The following is a 19,887-nucleotide window of genomic DNA, read 5'->3' as shown; positions in this document are numbered from 1 at the left end:
GTAAAGTCGAATTTCTACGGTTAGGCGGACGAGTGGCTTGTTACCATTATCCAATACAGGGTGAGTATTTATTAAAGAGACTGTCGTCGTAATGTTTAAGTGACCCCCCTTTCTTAGAGGATCATGTCCGATTCACAAGGTTATCCATGGGATCTTTATCTGATCAATTATGTGGAAGATAACGTCGTTTTTCTGGTGTGAATAATTTCAGCACTGTTTCCGTGAAACAAGAAATGCGCAAGTCACTTCTGCAGAGAAACTACAAATGCAAATGAACAATTTTCAAGCACAAAAACATGGATACCTAATTACTTGATCAGACAAAACTTTAAAGGAAACGCACGTTCTAAATTCTAAATCACACATGCCACTGTCCTTTGAAGGAAATGTTTTCCTGCTTTTTGTCAATTTTCTTCTTACCCTGTAATTTTCATGGTTGACAATAGTTTTATTTCAGGTATAGACGTGAAGAGGGTTGTGAGATTAAAGGATGATGTAAATAAGAATATATATTTGTACTGCAACACACAATAAACAATTATAAGCTAAGTTTTCAGATGTTTTCATTAAAAAATGTCCTTGGCCTTCAAACCAGAGGTTTTTCCACAGGATAGTTAAATTCTAACTAATTATTGTAGGAGTTTAACGAAACAATAATATAAACTAAGATTACTGCACCCTTCTCTAGATTTAGCTCATAATTATCACTTAAAGCTCCCTTTTTCATGTATGAACGATACTATTCCTTATTATTTTGTTCGCAAAGTGAGCAAACATTATTTAAATACTATTTAGTGATTAGGAGGTTTATAATGTGCTGGTTTAAGAGCAAAATGCTTTAAATGTTTTTTTATTTTGCCACATTTAGTTTTTCTAAAGTCAGAATTGATCTCCAGGTTTGAGTGTAAATGAAAAAATGTGGAGATTACCATTTTTCCCACCGGCAGCAGTTTGGCCCAATTATAAGGATAACTACACTCACAGGAGGTAAGAATAATGAACAATTAATCATATTTCACGTTTAAGACTGGACATTTTTGTATCGTTGTATCGTTGTAATTTCACGTGACCTTCCATTTAAAGAGTGAAATGGCCAATTCGCAACAGTAGCCTATATAATTGTTTGTAATAATAATTAAATAACATGAAGGATATAGTTTTTTTAACTTGAAAAGTTTTAATTTTGACCGATTTCCTCCATATTGTTTGTAAGTCACTTGATAGAGAAACCAAATTTAGAAATGATGAACGAGATGATGGATTAGTTCTCATGCATTATTGATTAGACTAAGCTTTTAGGGGTACCGTTGTGAATTGGACAGCAACTCTATAAATGGACTTGGCATAGTTAAACCCTCAAGATACTGTCTTTTTTAGCATAGAAATCAATCTTAAATATTTCATAGAGAATATCACAGCTGTTTCCATCAATTAAATGTTTAGATAACCTTCCCTGAAGTATTGTTATGTATTACTTAGAAACAATTTGCATTGTCCAATGTTAGTAATATTTACCTTATTACCCCTGAGTATTTTTATTGTTGTTCATTTAGGCATCGAACGAATATATTTTATAACACCTACGGGGTTCAGAAACAATCCACGATGAAATGTGTTGATAATTCGGCGCTTAGTCGGCAGGTATTTGAAATATTATTATTATTATTATTATCATTATTATTTTCGTTATTTAATTTTCATTTTTTTTATAATTTTCAATTGTCTTGGCTATTTTATTTACATTTTCGGTTATTTATTTTTATATTTTCAGTCTCAAGCTATGGGTCGTCCAGCAATGATAATCCAGGTTTACTCAGAGAAACATAAACATAGACCTCATGAGGCTCAGGGTAAACTAGGTAAGCAATCAGAAAAATCAGTGCTTCTGTGATTCTACATAAAAACTAGCAAAAAAAAAGACATTTTTGGAATTTTTTGTGAGTAAATTATAAAAAATTTTAATTGGATCCGAATCCGGATCTATTTTTTACAAAACAGATCTAAAGCCGCTGACTTCTAAATAGAGCCCGGATCTTTACTGTACTTATTTTGAACGCCTTGTGTATTGTAAATCCATTCTTTTTAGGTTAATAAATGACCGCGTGACCGTAAATAATGCTAATAAATGTCTAGGTGACCGTGTGCTTTGTGCTGTAATGGGACAGAAGAAAAAGGGAATTATTGTTGGATTAAAAGCAAAACAATTGCATGGAATACCGAGGTCAAATTGTTAACTGCATTAATTCTTGGAATATCTTCTTTCTTTTTTAATTATGAAAAGTCATAAGGGTATAGAAGTTTAATACTGTCATACTTGAGAAATTATATCAGAAATGTTATAAATATTTAACTACATTTCATGTTAGATAAAAAGACCTCTGTAAAAAAAAATGATTGATAGTTTCTTAGATTTTTTATTTTTTAGGTTTGACAGTAACAATGTGGTTCTGATTGAAGAAAACGGGAATCCAAGTGGAACAAGGATCACTGCTCCTCTTCCAAACGTGATCCGTCCAATCCTGAAAAGGGATTCCAATCCAAAGAAAGCAGACTACACTAAACTTTTAGCAATTGCCTCCAATTGGATTTAGTTTTAAAAACAAAATTAATTCGTACTCTAAAAATTTTTTTTTATCTTCTGTCCAAAACACTTTGTTGTTATAACATGACCCTTTGTAAATGATACTCGAGTTGAACAAGGGAAAATTTAGCGTCGGGGAATTAAAATCCAGCTAGTTAGAAGTTTAAAAACAAAATGCCATTTAGAAAAGATAATATTAAGAATTCCTTGTTTCAGAATGAAAGAGCGTAAATATGGAAAGGAAAGAAAGAGATGGGAGATGTGGGAGGAGAATTTGCTCCTGGATATCGTCCACGGTAAACTGGAGGGAACACAGGATATCAAAAGCGTCCTCATTAATGATAGCAAAATTTGGACAAGAGAATAGTAAGCTTATTTTTTATTTCTTTATTTGTATTTCTATTGTTTGTTCGTTTGTTTGTTTTTGTTTTTGTTTCCTTAAACAGCGATTGAGAAGATGTCCCATTTACAAAAAAATTCATAAAAGTAAATTTCTATCAGTATTGTGGAGAATTTTATCCAATAATTTACATAAAGAAAATGCTCTCAGATAAAAGATTAAGAAAAGGTTAATGTGATTATTTCAAAGGAAGGCACAATTTTAATTGTCTGAAATTTATGCAACTATTTAAATAAAATTATGTTTTCTAAATTTAATTTTATTTCAGTGCTTGGGATAAAGTGCTCGACATTTTTATTGAAAATAACGTAGTTGGGCTGGATCATCAACAAATTAGAAGAAAATACAATGATTTGAAAGCGAAGAAGAAAAGAAGATTTGCGGATATAGTGAGTCCATGTTTGTTTAATTTCGATAACCGTCAAGACGTTGTTTTGCTGTTTTTATAAATCGGCTGGTCAGAATTAAAGAATTAAAATAGAAATTTCTAGATTTTAGTAAATTCATGAATAAAATTGAAAAATCTCTGAATCTTTTCAAATGAGAAGCTGTTGCATGGATTTTCGATCCTGTAATTTATTTATAAAAATGGGTGCACATTGCCCTGGGATTTCTTAAAATTTATTTTTGATCGAATGTTTTTCTTGCAGGAATCATTTGATGAAGGAAGTCTAAACTGTGTAAATGGAGATACTAGCTATGACCATAATTACATCCCTGAATCAAATACAAATGAAGAAAAGAGGCATCGAATAGAACCCTGTGGTGCGCCGGAAGGTTCTAACGTCACTTCTATCTATGTACCTGTAATTGACGCTAAATTTGAAGCATCAGCATCACGTCCTACCCGTTCACTATCTTCTGGTGGATCTAGGACCTCGGCAACCACAACTAAAGGTTCTCAAGCTAGATACATTCAGACTCTCAAGTCAGCTGGACCCAGCTCAAATACTAGTATAGGACTTGGACCTGCACATTGGGAGGAGAAATACTTTAAGGTTTGTGTATTTTTACTTTAAAACTTCAGAAGTTTTCTTCCAAAGTTTTTAGAGAATTTTTTTTTTAAAAAAGAATATTTTTTTCAAACAGATCTTATGAGCCCAATTAAAATGTAATGTTTAGGAGAAAATAAACTGGATGAACAGCATCAATTCTATGAAACTAGAGGTTTTAGAATATCAGCGAGAATACTGGAAAAAAAAGGTTGAAAACATGAACAAGCCTGGTTACTCCTCTCCAACTCCGTCCCTGCAGCAGGAACCAAACTCCCCCGAACATGAAAATGATGAATTATGAACCAAAACCCTGTGATCAGTGAACAGTGAACTTCTTTATGAACAGAATGAGTAATTTTGCTTTAATTAAAATAGAGTCAAAATCTTCTAAAGCGCTTAAATATTTTTCATAGCTTTTTAGAGTACACTGGTTCAAATAAATTAATGGGTTATTATCATTATTATCGTCAATCTTGTATAATCACTTAAATCAACCAAATGGTTGTTAACGTTTAAAGTTAATTTTTGTTTCTTGATCGTTAATTCTTATAAAATCAACCAAATGGTTGTTAACGTTTAAAGTTAATTTTTGTTTCTTGATCGTTAATTCTTATAATACATCTAAATTATAGAATTAAGTAAGATTTTCGTCCTGAAACCAATAATCGTTTTTTTTCTGCAACTTATGAATTCCCCAATTTCTGTTTTTTTTTTCAGAAAGGGCGCAGTCTATATCGTTAAAAGGCAAAGTATGTAAATATTTGTATATCGTTAAAAGGCAAAGTATGTAAATATTTGTATATCGTTAAAAGGCAAAGTGTGTAAATATTTGTAATTAGTTACCTTAAACCAAACAAAATATATTTTTATAGATTTGAAAATTGGCATCGTTTTGGTTTGCTATATTGTGGAATTTCTTTCAGAATGAATTAAATTGTCAGAGTAGATGAAAATATCTTGCGTGGAGAATAAGTTCAACTGAGATTAGACGATGATACGTGCATGATTGCAGCTACACCTCAAGGTGCTGGAGGGTGTAAAAGCCTTGCAGGAGGCATTTGATACTTGTTTACTTACTTGAAGTCTTGAATCAAGCGCCCCACTATTGACATTGAAAATACATGAAAATTCATCTACGGAGGTTAGAGTAAAAATGTATCGCATATAATGGGATGAATATAATCCAAGATTTACACTACACTTTTTGCTAAAGGAATTTCAATTTTAAATACTGCAGAACGGAGAGACTTTTAGAACTCATTGTGAAAACCTTTTCATGATAATTTACGAAAATAAGCTAGATTTTCTTTTCTGATCAATGCTAATCTAATTATTAAATCAAACACACAACCCTTAATCTTTATAATAACGCTCTTCGCTAATATATGTATACAAAGGGATCAACATATGAAGAACAACTCAAGGAGCTGAATCTTCAAACACTTGAGAATAGAAGAAAAAGAGCAGACATGATTCAAACATTTAAGACAGTCAATGGATTTGACAATGTTGACAAGAACACCTGGTTTAAATTTGTTGGTTTGAGAGAACAAGTCACAAGGTTAAATCAAGACAGTCTTAATCTTGTTAAACCTGTTGCTAAACTGGAGATAAGGAAGAATTTTTTCTCAAACAGAGTTATTGACCTATGGAATACTTTACCCTATGATTTTAAACATGCAAAAAATCCAGGTCAGTTTAAACAACTGTATGATAAGAATCATTGAGAATGGAGTGGCTGCTGATTTGAGAAAAACTGAAGCTTCATCTGATCTATAGCAGACCACACATGAAGAAATCAAGATATTCTCAATATTCCTATTTGGAAGATGGAGAATTACTTCACAAGTATCAAGTAAGTATGTAAGCTATAGCTGGCCAAACGCCTAAACCAAACTGGCGGAATTTTTGAGGAAACCCTTGATTACCCCATGAGTAACCCTTTTTTATATTTTTTTCAAAAAACGAATTTTTTTCTTGAATTCAAAATTTTAATTGGACTGGAAAATTCCGGACACGTGTTTAATATTTTTGAATAATATTTTTGTATTTAGGTTACTGCAGTATATTGGTCGTGAAACTGCACCCTCTTCTCCCGCTGGTAGCAAGGCAACCCATTACAAGGAGCTGAAACATTTCCTAGCTCAAGCCATGTCCTTGTAGATATAGAAGATAGAGAGAATACAAGATCATAATCCTGGACCTAACATACCTGAACCTGGAAAAAATTATACATTTGGAGAAACTGAACCTTATAATTCTTTATTTGGAGAAACTGAACCAAGGAAGATGATTCTATATAAGGAGAAACTGAACCAGGAAGATAGTTCTATATTTGGAGAAACTGAACCAGGAAGATAGTTCCATATTTGGAGGAACTGAACCAGGAAGATAATTCTATATTTGGAGGAACTGAACCAGGAAGATAATTCTATATTTGGAGAAACTGGACCTTACATTTGGAGAAAAAAACCTGGAAGATAATTTCATATTTGGAGAAACTAAACCTGGAAGATATCAATATTTGGAGAAACTGAACCAGAAAGATAATTCTATATTTGGAGAAACTGAACCTGAAGATAATTCTATACTTTGAGAAATTAAACCAGGAAGATAATTCTAAATTTGGAGGAACTGAACCAGGAAGATAATTCTATATTTGGAGAAAATGAACCAAGAAAGACAATTGTTTATTTGGAGAAACTGAACCAAGGAAGATGATTCTATATTTGGAGAAACTGAACCAGGAAGATAGTTCTATATTTGGAGAAACTGAACCAGGAAGATAGTTCCATATTTGGAGAAACTGAACCAGGAAGATAGTTCCATATTTGGAGAAACTGAACCAGGAAGATTCTATATTTGGAGAAACTGAACCAGGAAGATAGTTCTATATTTGGAGAAACTGAACCAGGAAGATAGTTCCATATTTGGAGAAACTGAACCAGGAAGATAGTTCCATATTTGGAGGAACTGAACCAGGAATATAATTCTATATTTGGAGGAACTGAACCAGGAAGATAATTCTATATTTGGAGAAACTGAACCAAGAAAGATAATTCTTTATTTGGAGAAACTGAACCAGGAAGATAGTTCAATATTTGGAGAAACTGAACCAGGAAGATAGTTCTATATTTGGAGGAACTGAAACAAGGAAGATAATTCTATATTTGGAGGAACTGAACCAGGAAGATAATTCTATATTTGGAGAAACTGAACCAAGAAAGATAATTCTTTATTTGGAGAAACTGAACCAAGGAAGATGATTCTATATTTGGAGAAACTAAACCTGGAAGATAATTCTATATTTGGAGAAGCTGAACCAAGAAAGATAATTCTTTATTTGGAGAAACTGAACCAAGGAAGATGATTCTATAAAAGGAGAAACTGAACCAGGAAGATAGTTTCATATTTGGGGAAACTGAACAGGGAGATAATTCTATATTGGGAGAAACTGAACCAGGAAGATATTTCTATATTAGGAGAAATAGAACCAGGAAGATAGTCACATATTTGGGGAAACTGAACCAAGAAGATAGAGATCTGTACAGAGTGCAGTACGATCATCCTGTACAATGTACGTTACACTAATATGTTTTGTTTGACTGCATTCTTGAAATCAGATAAAAGAAAGATTATAATTACATTAATCAAAATACAAAGCTTAGATACTCAATATTTATTTTCATCCATTTTTTTCTTCAATAATTAATTTTACATCATTTTTAGCTCTGGTTCTTTTTGTACAGATTTTGTACAATTTACATCTGTACATAATTGTGATATTAGATTAGAATTTCATGAAATGTTGTGGTTAACAGTTTTTTCTCCTAATTGTACAAATGTACATGTTCTGTAGCGTGTAAATAACTTGGAATTGAGTTTTTGCCACAAGTCAGATTTTCTATTCCCTTATAGCTGTGCAGCCCAATGTCGTAAGGCTTACATGTTTAAAACTATCAATTTTGTTGAAACTTTAAACTTTTTTTCTTTCGAATTTCTTCCTTTTTGCGAATTTAGCGTAAATATGCCTTTATTTCGCGAGTTTTGTTCCCAAATGGTTCCTCTTGGCATGAAATTATTAATTTCAGAGTTATTATTATCTCAAGATGTCTGACTTGAAGAATATGATCGATGATAATATGAGACACTTACTCAAGGTATTTATATTTGAACAAAATATAGAATTATTGTTTCTTAAAAACTGAAAATTAGGATTTTAACATGTTACTCTAATATTTTAGTTTTTGCCTAAGAAGGATAAAATCTCCCTAAGAGCTACGAGTTTTAACCTTGCTGAGTCAGATAAATGAGCTGGAGAGCATCTTCAAGGTTTGGAAGATATGTGATGAAGTAGATAAGAACAAGCTGAGAACAGTAGCAGATATTAGTATCATTCAAGGTAACAACTATTTCAAATATGACAAGCTTTACTAAGTTCCAAACCGGTTAAAAATGGTATGATAAAAGTTTAAGTAACTCCTCCATTGTCAAGGGCAAAGAACCTGTAAAATCGTTCCCTAGAATGTTTAGAAAGATGAAAATTTCCCTGTATGATAATTGAAGGACTGCAGTATGGTTTTGGTAAATTATATTGGCGTACTAAGCCTAGGGTGTCAGAAATGATTTTTTTGTCCATTAAAAACTTCTGTAAAACTTTTGGTTCTGGATGATTGCAAATACCTATCTAAAACTTTCTGAAACCGGCATATTTTTTTACATTCATTTAGTTAAGAGTTTGAGTCAAAATAATTATTGATAAATATTGCTTTTTATAGAGTAGATATCCTTAAACACCGATGTAAAACCTTTCAGAAAGTAGCAAAGATTCTGCAAAAAAAATTTGCCAAACCAATCAGAATTTTTATTTTGAACAAAAATATTTAGAACTTATATAGAAGCTTTTCTGGGTTGCATTTTACACTAGTTTTGCATTATTTTCATTTGTGTATAACAGTAAAGAAGAGATTCTGTTGATATGGTTTAAAACTTAACAGCTGATGATTCATTGAAGGGAGGAATGGCAAAAATACCAATTTGTAAGTCCCAAATCTATTTATGGAAAGTGATGGTAACAGGGTATACAGAGTGCTTCAGGGTACAGGGTACTACAATGTACTTAATAAAATGTGCACATTAAGGTGGCCACAGCGCTTGGCCAACAAGCCTGTCCATTCAAATTTTAAACCTTGTTTATAAAAACTTAACTCTTTTCTCTTGTAAGTTGTAGTTTCTTCTACAAGAAATTACCAAACTTTTAATGGCCAAAAAAATATCAAATTTTGTACAATTATTTATTTCATTAACTATTTAAAATGGATAATTTAAAAGTAAATCATTTTTAAACAGTATTAGCTTAGTATTTTTGTGCCTGATTCCAGAATTGGTCTCTCTGACATAGTTGTAAGCTTTTCTTGAATATCCTTGAAGAGTTAGAGAAAATTTCATCAACTCAAAGCTGTACTTTTCATTAATTCTTCTTTTTTGTATTGCTGGATAATTGCGTCAGCAATTAATCCATTTTCTGGAATTTCTTCAAAGCTAGAGGTGTAAAAATCTTCTGTTGTCTGTTCTTCAAATTTTCTCTTGTTGTTGGCTGAAACAAAAAAAATTGCTATGTCTAAAATTAGCAAAATTGTCAAATTTTAATTGTCAAAAAAATAAAGAAGAAAAATACTAAGATATATTTATGCACGCTTATACCCAAAATCATGAAATTGTGAGTAAAAATACGGGATTAAAATTGTTTACTATTCAACAAACGTTTTAATGAATTTCTAGTAATACCTGGCTCAGGAGGAAAAGAGCTACTCTGAGGTATATCAGAACTCCTCTGTAGGAGAACAGAACTCATCTGAGGTAGAACAGAACTCCCCTGAGGTAGAACAGAACTTCTCTGAGGGAGAGCAGAATTACTCCGAGAGGGAACAGTGGAAGTCTGTTCATGACTCAGAGGAATGTCTAAAAAATATGAATTGAATATTAAAATACATTTTTCAAACACTTTCATTTTAAACCCTCCTGATGATATTAAAATATATAAAAGTTACATTTCTGAAATGTCATTATGTCATTGATAAGTAAATATTAAAATCAGTTGTCACATGTTTTTATTTGTCAACAACAACAAAAATGTTATTTTTAACATATTTCAGGCCTTTTTAAGGTTGATATCTGATGATAATATAAATACAGTGAATATTTACTCTTGTCGTATTTATCTTGTAATTCTTGTATTTACCAACTTTTGATTGTTTTATTGAGAAGAGGTTTGTGTTGCTTAAGATTTAAGTTCGTTTACTACATCCACTCTTATTCGTGATTTTGTTCTATCATTTCAGAATACGGATACCAGAATACGGATACCAGAATACGGATACCAGAACACGGATACCAGAAATTGAAGACAATTCTATATTTGAAGAAACTGAATCTTGGAAAATAATTCTATATTTAGAGAAACTGAACCTGGGAGATAATTTAATATTTGGAGAAACTGAACCCGGGAGTTAAATCTTTATTTTGAAAAACTGAACCTAAAAGATATTTCTTTATTGAGAGAAACTGAACCTGGGAGATAATTTTATACTTGGAGAAACTGAACCTGGAAAAAATTCTACATTTGGAGAAACTGAACCTAAAAGATAATTCCACATTTGGAGAAATTGAACCAGGAAGATAATCATATATTTGGAGAAACTGAACCTGGAAACTAATTCTATATTTTGAGAGTCTGAACCTTGAAGGATAATTCTATATTTGGAGAAACTGAACCTTGGAAGATATTTTAATATTTGGAGAAACTGAACCTGGGAGATACTTCTATATGTGGAGAAAAAAACCTGGAAAATATCAATACTTGGAGAAACTGAACCTGGGAGATGATTCCATATTTGGAGAAACTGAACCAGAAAGATAATTTTGTATTTGGAGAAAATGAACCAGGAGTTAATTCTATATTTGGAGAAACTAAACCCAGGAGATAATTCTATATTTGGAGAAACTGGACCTGTGAGATAATTCTATATATGGAGAAACTGAACCAGTAAGATAATTCTATATATTTAGAGAAACTGAACCAGGAGATAATTTTAAATTTGGAGAAACTGAACCAGAGAGATAATTCTATATTTTGGAGAAACTGAACCAGGAGATAATTCTATATTTTGAGGAACTGAACCAGGAGATAATTCTATATCTTGAGGAACTGAACCAGGAGATAATTCTATATTTTGAGGAACTGAATCAAGAAAGATAATTCTATATTTGGGGAAACTGAACCAGGAAGATTGAGATCTGTACAGAGTGCAGTACGATCATCCTGTACAATGTACGTTACACTAATATGTTTTGTTTGACTGCAATCTTGAAATCAGATAAAAGAAAGATTATAATTACATTAATCAGAACACAAAGCTTAGATACTCAATTATTATTTTTATCCATTTTATTCTTCAATATTTGATTTTATATCATTTTTAGCTCTGGTTCTTGTTGTACAGACGTTGTACAATTTGAATTTGTACATAATTGTGATATTAGATTAGAATTTCATGAAATGTTGTGGTTGACACTTTTTCCTCCTAATTGTACAAATGTACATGTTCTGTAGCGTGTACTGTATTGTGAACAGTGTACATAACCTAGACTATAACTGACCGTTATCTCTAATTATATTCGTGTACAGTTTAATATGTGCTCACTCTTGTTGTGTTATATATTGTATTAGTTAATTATAAATCAAATTTATACTTATGGATCTTATGGATCACAGCTTTCACAGTAGGTATCACTAAATCTAAGAATTATTTAAAAAGACGATATCGAATTTGAAAAATATCTGTCTTCATAAACTATAATGTGTAAAAGGTTAAAAATCTAGTTTTTTAGTCTTTAATCATTAATTTTGACTCTTTTTGAGTCTTTTAAGTCAAAAAAAATTGTCACCTGCAGCGCGTTTTATTGGTCCTAATTATGATTTTTTTTGTTCCTAAAAAATCTTGCCCCACCCTCACTTAAATCCCGAATCCGGGCGTCTTTTTATTCGGTTTTACACAAATGAAATTAAAGCAAAACTAGAGTAAAGTGCAACCAAGAGAAGCTTCTATATAAGTTCTAAATAATTTTGTTCAAAATAAAAATTCTGTTTGGTTTGGCAACGTTTTTCTGCAGAATCCTTCCTACTTTCTGAAAGGTTTCACATCGATATGTTTAAGGATATCTACTCGACGTAAAGCAATAATTATCAATAATTATTTTCCTTTAAGAAAGTTTTCTATAAATATATGCAATCACCCAGAACAAAAAGTTTTATCAAAATAAATCTTTTATAGGTTTATGGGACGTTTTCAAAAAAATGCAAAAAAAAATATTTCTGACACCCCTAGGCTTTGTACGTCAATGTAATTCACCAAAACCATATTTCAGTCCTTCAATTATCATACAAGGAAATTTTCATCTTTCTAAACATCCCAGGGAAAGATTTTACAGGTTCTTTCATTGTATTAATCTATTTCCAACATTGCATTAAGCTTGACGAAAAATACCAATTCAATTCTTTTCTAAGATTTTAACTGTCAGAAATCCTGTATTTAAAAAAATATTTCATAAAGGGCTGGATTTTTTTAAATTTGTACATGTCACTATAAAAAGCAAGCCTCGCTGTACATTTTTTATGTGACAAGATTAAACTGAAACTCAATTTTTCAGTTTGATATAAGAACTCAGTTCTTTTCCCGGATATGTTAAAATTAGATTCATAAAATGTTGCCAATTTATGTAAGGGTAAAATCTAAGTTCTTTCTTAGAGATATTGTTGATGTAAAATATAATATTTTTGATAAAGGAAGACAATATCAATAATAAATGTGGAAATTTTATCAAATTCTTATAAAATTTAAATAAAATGTAAAATATTTCGGAGTTTGAAATCTCAAAAATTTTCATTCTGTGGTTTTGGTCATTATTATTTCAGGCTAAAAATATTTGGCTCAATTTTTATTCTGTTAAATAATGTAATACTTGATAAAATGTTTAATAGCTGTTTCTTTTTAGAATTGGAAATCCCTTCTCTTAGTCCTCCTGGTTGTGGTCCAGCGTTCAAATACTTGGTGGAGGAACACGAGGAAATGGAAACTATCAGTATAGGGTTGTGTGGTGTGAGGAGTAGAGAGGATGAGGAGGATATCGTGTTGACTATATTCTCCAATATTAATCTAAGATCTGTTACTATTCGTAATATGTGGAATACATGAGATAACATTGGTCGTCTCCCCAGCGCTCTTCATAACCTAAAGAAGCTGATACTGACAGGTTGGAGGTCGTTATCAGATCAAGGACTGGTTGAGATATTGAACAGATACGGGAGTAATCTCAGAGAATTAGATCTATCTGGTTCTAACATTACGGGGGTTGGAGTAGAGGAAGGAGTAAACTCTCTTCCTAACCTTGATGTACTGAACCTGTCTTGGTGTTTTAATCTGACAGATGAAGGACTAACAGAGGTTTTAAGAGTTTCTGAGTCTAAACTTAGAGTTCTAGACGTATCCCGGACTAATATAACAGTGAAGGGAATCAAGGATGGAATATCTCTCCCTATGCTGGAGGAACTGAACCTGTATAGGGTGTAGAAAACTGACTAAATCAGGTTTCCAGGATATATGTAGTATCTCATGGAGTAGAATGAAGACTGTGAAGTAAGACAATACCAGAATATTGTCTTATATATTCTTCAAACTTTTATTAAGAGAAATACAACAAAATCAACCTTGTAAATATTGAAAGTTTCTAATTATAAGATTCAGTTCAATCTTTAAAGATATAAACACTTGAAGAATAGTGAGAGGGGTACAGATCTTATGAATGCAAATGATGAATTATGAACCAAAGCCCTGTGATCAGTGAACAGTGAACTTCTTAATGAACAGAATGAGTAATTTTGCTTTAATCAAAATAGAGTCAAAATCTTCTAAAGCGCTTTTATATTTTTCATAGCTCTTTAGAGTACACTGGTTCAAATCAATTAATGGGTTATTATCATTATTATCGTCAATCTTGTATAATCACTTAAATCAACCAAATGGTTGTTAACGTTTAAAGTTAATTTTTGTTTCTTGATCGTTAATTCTTATAAAATCAACCAAATGGTTGTTAACGTTTAAAGTTAATTTTTGTTTCTTGATCGTTAATTCTTATAATACATCTAAATTATAGAATTAAGTAAGATTTTCGTCCTGAAACCAATAATCGTTTTTTTCTTCAGAAAGGGTACAGTCTATATTATAAAAAGGCAAAGTGTGTAAATATTTGTAATTAGTTACCTTAAACCAAACAAAATATATTTTTATAGATTTGAAAATTGGCATCGTTTTGGTTTTATATATTGTGGAATTTCTTTCATGAATGAACTAAAATGTCAGAGTAGATGAAAATATCTTGCGTGGAGAATAATTTCAACCGAAGATTAGACGATGATACGTGCATGATTGCAGCTACACCTCAAGGTGCTCGAGGGTGTAAAAGCCTTGCAGGAGGCATTTGATAAAGCACAGCAGCTGCCTCCTGTAGGGCTTCGATAGCCTCTAGCTAAATTCTGCACATGATAAATGTACTGATCTCAGCAGCTTTCTGCAATGGTTTGGTGCCCTCTTTCTGAAATTTGATGTATGGAAGAAAAGCTTCTCTCATTACAACAACTCCCTGCATTTTTATGCCTTTAGTTCAGTCAATAACTCGCCAAATTTTTATATTTGCCATTTTAGGTATTAATGTCAAGAGTAACTGTTGAAACCAAAATCAAAATATAAGATCCTGTAAAACAAAGTTATAATGTTAAATATGAAAGGGAAATTTTAATTTATAAGCTGAAGGGTTTTGTTCTGAGATGTTGGATGGGTCAATCTGCTGAACAATCCAGAGATGATTTCAGGGTGTACATGGGTAGGAAGACTTAAGCCGCCCAAATTTACCAGATTAAGTTCTGCGCCGAAGCATTTTTTGAAGTGTCTTTTTATAAACAAAAATATATACTTAGCTTGTCTAGCTGTTTGTTCGTTTGTGTCCAATAAACTTCAAAACAACTGAACCGATTACGCTCAAATTTCTTGTGGGACCTCGCGTGACCCAAGGGAAGTTTTAAGAATGATAGAACTTAAAAAAAATTTACTTCTGTCAAAATTCGATTTTTGAAAATTAGTGATTTTTTATAAAATCTGCAAATTTTTGTTAGTCTTGTTTTACAATCTATTCATAGCAAGAGAGGTTACTTCTCTCACAAGAGTAAATTCAGAGTTATAAGTATTACGATGCTGCAAAGTTCTACCAGCATTTTCGTAAGAATTTGACCTAGTTATAGATTGGTGTGAAATCAAGATTTCTCTCGATTTAGTTGGTTTATTGGGTATTCTAAAATATAGACAATTTAAAGGCCAAGGCCGTTATTTAGTTCATATTCTGTAGAAATATGTATATTACACTTAAAAAGAGAATAACCAAACGTTAAGAAGTCGTTGAGGAAACTTTAAAAAATGACAATCGAGTTTTACGTTTTGATAAGGATCTTATTGTTTTATAAATTTTTCGTATTTGTCTTTTCATACTTTTTGTGGGGGCTATGAATTTTGAATATTTAACATCGCCCTCTTTTTGGCTGATCTTTCTTTTTTTAATGAATTCGATAAAAATAGTTTTACATTTGTTTACAGAATAAAAACATCTTCTCTACGCTTGAAACTAAATTTCTGGTTAATAAAGAAGTAAAAAATTAAGATGGTACAGGGTGTCCCAATAAACATGGAAATTGAGAGACGACTTAAATATCGTCTTTAAATTCCGATAATTGATAAATGACAAAGGTATCAAAAAGGACTGAAAGGGGAAAAAATAGTAGACCACATTTTGTAAATCCCGAGATTACTAGTTTTCGGTGTTAAATGTTTTAACTGCATATACTACAAAACTAAGTTTACGAAATAATCCCGCATGTAAAAAAGTCGATATTATAGAAGTCGTCATTGCATTCCCATTTATATTGTGGCACCCTGTGTGTAAAAAGATTTTTTTAAAATTTAGTTTCAACACAATTTTTGACAGTTCTGATTTCTTGTCATGGTATCCACTATTCATTGAATAATGAAATGTCCAAAACGATTTCTGAAAACCCTGAAGTTGCCAATTCCCAATGGACAACCAAAGTAAAGTTAAAACTATTTCTTATGGATTTTAAGAGCTTTAAATGCATCTAATGATTCCTATCAACTCATATCATCCAGTGCAAAAAATGATATCAAACCCATAAATTAAACAATTTGAGTTAAGCAGGGTTATGCAATGTATTGTCTGCAATGTATACTTACTCTTGAAGCACTGTCCTAATTGTCCTAATTAGTAACTTTTAAAATAGAGAGCTGGAGACTTATGAAGCGAAGATCTGGTACTTTTCGAAACAAATGTTAACTAATAAAGCACAGGAGCTGGTAATATTTGAAGCACTTTGCACAGTTGTGGTTAAATTTATGAAGTACAGAGCTGGGAACTCTGGATGTACAGAATACAGATTGATGGCAAAGTTTAAAAAACCCCGAGCTGCAGTAGAACCTTAAAATATCCAGCTGGTAACATTTTCAGTATATCTCTGGTAAAATTTTCAATAAAGCTATCGTTACTTTTTTTAGAACTACTTTCATAACTCTATATAGCTGGTAACATTTTCAGTAAAGCTCTGGTAACTTTTTCAGAACTATGCTGATAACATTTTCAGCACTGCGGTAGACCTTTAAATAATAGACAAAAAAAATTCTTAACGCAAACATTTTGCCGCCCCCCCCCCTGGGTAAAATCATGTGTTTGCGCCTGAAAGGTGAACCATAAAACAATGGAAAATTCTTCCCCGACCCTTAAGAGCGGGGGAAGGCAGGCGGCCATGAGCCACCACTATTTCCTCTTCTGTGCCACATATTAGCTTTTTTCTCTTCCGGCAGCCATGAACCACCACTAATTCCCCTTCCGTACCACCACATTTGACTCTTCCGGGCAAAACTACTTTTTTAAATGGTATATTTTAATTTAGGGCCTTTAAAGTGTGATTTTAAATAATCCAGCCGCGTCACGCAAAAAAGCACAACTCAAACCATTTTTTCAGTTCTACGTAAGATTAATATTTTGTGTGTTGAATTCTTAAACTGTTTTACAATGAAATTTTTGACAAATTTGACTGAGTATTGCATCTTGAAATATCACAAAGTCATAATGATTATTCAATTACTGACTCATACTGAATCCATCTTTAAATCACTCATTAACTAATAATGGTACGGAAGGGGAAATAGTGGTCGCTCATGGCTGCCGGAAGAGAAAAAAGATAATATGTGGCACGGAAGGGGAAATAGTGCTGTGGCTCATGGCCGCCTGCCTTCCCCCGCTCCCTTGAAAACAAAAAACTACGCGTTCCCATGCAAATAATATTGGGGAGCTAAGAATGGAGAGAAAATTCTGACGAACACAGTTTATTATTTGTTTAAGCATTTATTTTTAGATTAAATCAATAGAAAATACTAGGAGTTATGACAGTTTTCAACGGAAAGTAATGAGGGGCAAGATTAGGATGTTAAGGGAAGGGGGGGAAGTAGACCCGGTTATGTCAATCATAAAATCATTTTTTCTTCTGTATTTTTTAAACAGAAAATCATGTTCAAACTAAATCTGACATTTGTCTGCATTTAAATTTTAAATAGTTGGTTTAATTATGGTTTAATTAAGAAAACTTGAACCGCTGTGCATAATTTAAAATTGCCCCCCGAATTGGTCCGCTGTGTGTGTTATGAATTCATAAACAGCTGATTCAGTTCCATGTTACAATCGGCACCAACATTTCTGATCACAACTAAAGCGATGTAGTACATATTTTTGTGTTCTGCAAAGAATTGACGATGGTTATTTTCAGCAATGGGTCGTAAATACTTCAGGAATTGGTTAAGCAAGAGATGACATTTTATTACGTGATCATTGGTTTGAAGTTTTAACGATTCATATTTTCTAAATGTTACAATCTATCCTGTAGATAGTATGCGCTTCAAGAATTTAGTTAATTTGATCATGACTAATTTTCAGCAAAATTGTTATTATTTATTTTGTATCATTCTTGGGTTAGGTTAGGTTAAGACTATTTATGGGCCAAGCGCTGTGGCTAGTACGGGCTAGGGGGCCGAGCGCCGCGCTAGGACAGGCTATGGGGCCGGGCGCTTAGGCCAAATGACTAATTATAGCCATGTGTTATGAGATCCATGTACCAAATTGATAAGAGGGAAGGGGGGGGGGTCAGAAAATCGTTCTCTAGGAAATTACCAGTTTTTTGAACACCCCCCCCCCCCCTCCTTTCTAGTTTGCACATGAATCTTATAATAACATATTTAATTACATTATGATTTTATTGTGCTTAACTGTTGAAATTGTAAAGTCAGAAAACAAAGAATTTCGTAAGAAGGACGTTTCTCTGTAATATTAACTCTAATAAAATGTGTTGGGTAAGAGAAGGAACAAAAACCATTTATGAGCCAGGAGCCTGGTTTAGTTTTTGGACGGATTGATTTTTCAGCTGACCTACACTCCCTATACATCTATGATGCGTCTGTACTTAAATCTCTAATGAATGGAAATGATTCCAGAACTTAAAAATGTCTGATAAGATCCATCTAGTTGACGATGAATCCGAGGATGAACATTTCTCCGTTCATTCGAATGATGGTGACGACACAGAGAACCTGGATACTTCTACCACAAAGATTCTACAACCCTCCGATCCACAGGTTCAAATCAAACTGATATTCTTCAAGGGACTATCGATCGACGTTAATTAAGCCTTCCATTTAGATATTTACATGAATTAACCTTTAAGCTTAATTTTCGGAGAATGAAATGATATCTTTCTATCTTGAATTCTCTCTATTTACATAGGTTGTCTCGTTTGCATGTAAACGCGATTAAAAAGTATCAATTTTCATACAGAAAATTGACGATATTTTACTTATAATTACTCAGAAAAAAGGATCAAAAAGATACTGTTGTGAAATTTTAAAGGGGAATGAAACTTACTTAATGAAAGGTTACTTAAAATATTGTCAATGGACCCTTTAAATACTTTAAACAATAGAAATTTTTTGAAGTTCATACATTTTTCTTCTTATAAACTTAATTAATCGAAAATACAAGTATGAAAACATACGAACTAATTAAATCAAAAATACGATTTTTCGACATAAATTATACAGCAATGTGAATCTGCTATGACCGCTAGACGCGCACTCAAATATAGAAAAATAATCAAATATGCAACAAAATAAATGGAGTCTTAAGCATACTGGGCAAATGTAAAGATTAATTGGATCGATGACAAAATCGTAGCTTTTGCTTTACGGACTTTAAAAAAAAACACAAATTAATTTAAAGTAAAATTTAAAGTAAAATTAAAAGGAAAGGGGGGGGGGGTATGAGAGGTCAAGCGACAGGTACGTATAGTCTAGACTTGGCTGGTCAATGTATATTCCATTTTGAAATTGAGAAAAGAAAATAGGAATAAAATACAGGAATTTGGTACTAGAGCTAGAGAATAATTAAGTTTCTGAACTAATTTTTTAGCAGATTACAGATTCTCAAAACTGGAAAATGATAAGCTCTCAAGTTATACATTTTTAATAGAACTCAAATAATGCGTCTCATCGATGAACTGGTGATTGAAGCGTCAAACTTTTAAAAAATGTTTAATTTTAATATTTTCCAGGAACCATATGTTCGCAGGTCAAACTATGGCTCTACAACTATTATAGGAACCATACTCTTAAATTACTTTCTAAAATGATCTTAAAATCTGTATTGAATAGTGCTATTTTTAATGAGGTGGTTTAATATTAATAAACCCC

At 32.2% G+C, this 19,887-nt stretch overlaps 2 protein-coding genes and 1 long non-coding RNA gene across 3 annotated transcripts; all 3 read left to right on the top strand.

Moving 5' to 3' along the window:
* LOC111704502 (39S ribosomal protein L14, mitochondrial) lies at positions 1–2,799 on the top strand. The gene is made up of 7 exons (XM_023476748.1): positions 1–60; positions 458–609; positions 897–987; positions 1,554–1,641; positions 1,772–1,859; positions 2,134–2,221; positions 2,426–2,799. The coding sequence occupies exons 2-7, from the start codon at positions 558–560 to the stop codon at positions 2,589–2,591; spliced, it is 573 nt and encodes a 190-aa protein (XP_023332516.1). The 5' UTR covers positions 1–60; positions 458–557; the 3' UTR covers positions 2,592–2,799.
* On the top strand, positions 2,775–4,437 carry LOC111704501 (uncharacterized). Its single transcript, XM_023476747.1, has 4 exons — positions 2,775–2,947; positions 3,250–3,370; positions 3,632–3,979; positions 4,104–4,437. The coding sequence occupies exons 1-4, from the start codon at positions 2,799–2,801 to the stop codon at positions 4,275–4,277; spliced, it is 792 nt and encodes a 263-aa protein (XP_023332515.1). The 5' UTR covers positions 2,775–2,798; the 3' UTR covers positions 4,278–4,437.
* A 2,397-nt stretch (positions 4,438–6,834) lies between these two features.
* On the top strand, positions 6,835–14,553 carry LOC111704503 (uncharacterized). Its single transcript, XR_002765842.1, has 3 exons — positions 6,835–8,136; positions 8,221–8,378; positions 13,031–14,553. It is a non-coding gene; the product is annotated as an uncharacterized LOC111704503 (long non-coding RNA).
* Positions 14,554–19,887: the final 5,334 nt, after the last annotated feature.

This window comes from Eurytemora carolleeae, unplaced genomic scaffold, assembly GCF_000591075.1.
Source record: "Eurytemora carolleeae unplaced genomic scaffold, Eaff_2.0 scaffold146, whole genome shotgun sequence".
NCBI lineage: Eukaryota > Metazoa > Arthropoda > Copepoda > Calanoida > Temoridae > Eurytemora > Eurytemora carolleeae.
Note: the sequence above shows the minus strand (reverse complement) of the source record. Positions and strands in the feature narration are given on the sequence as shown.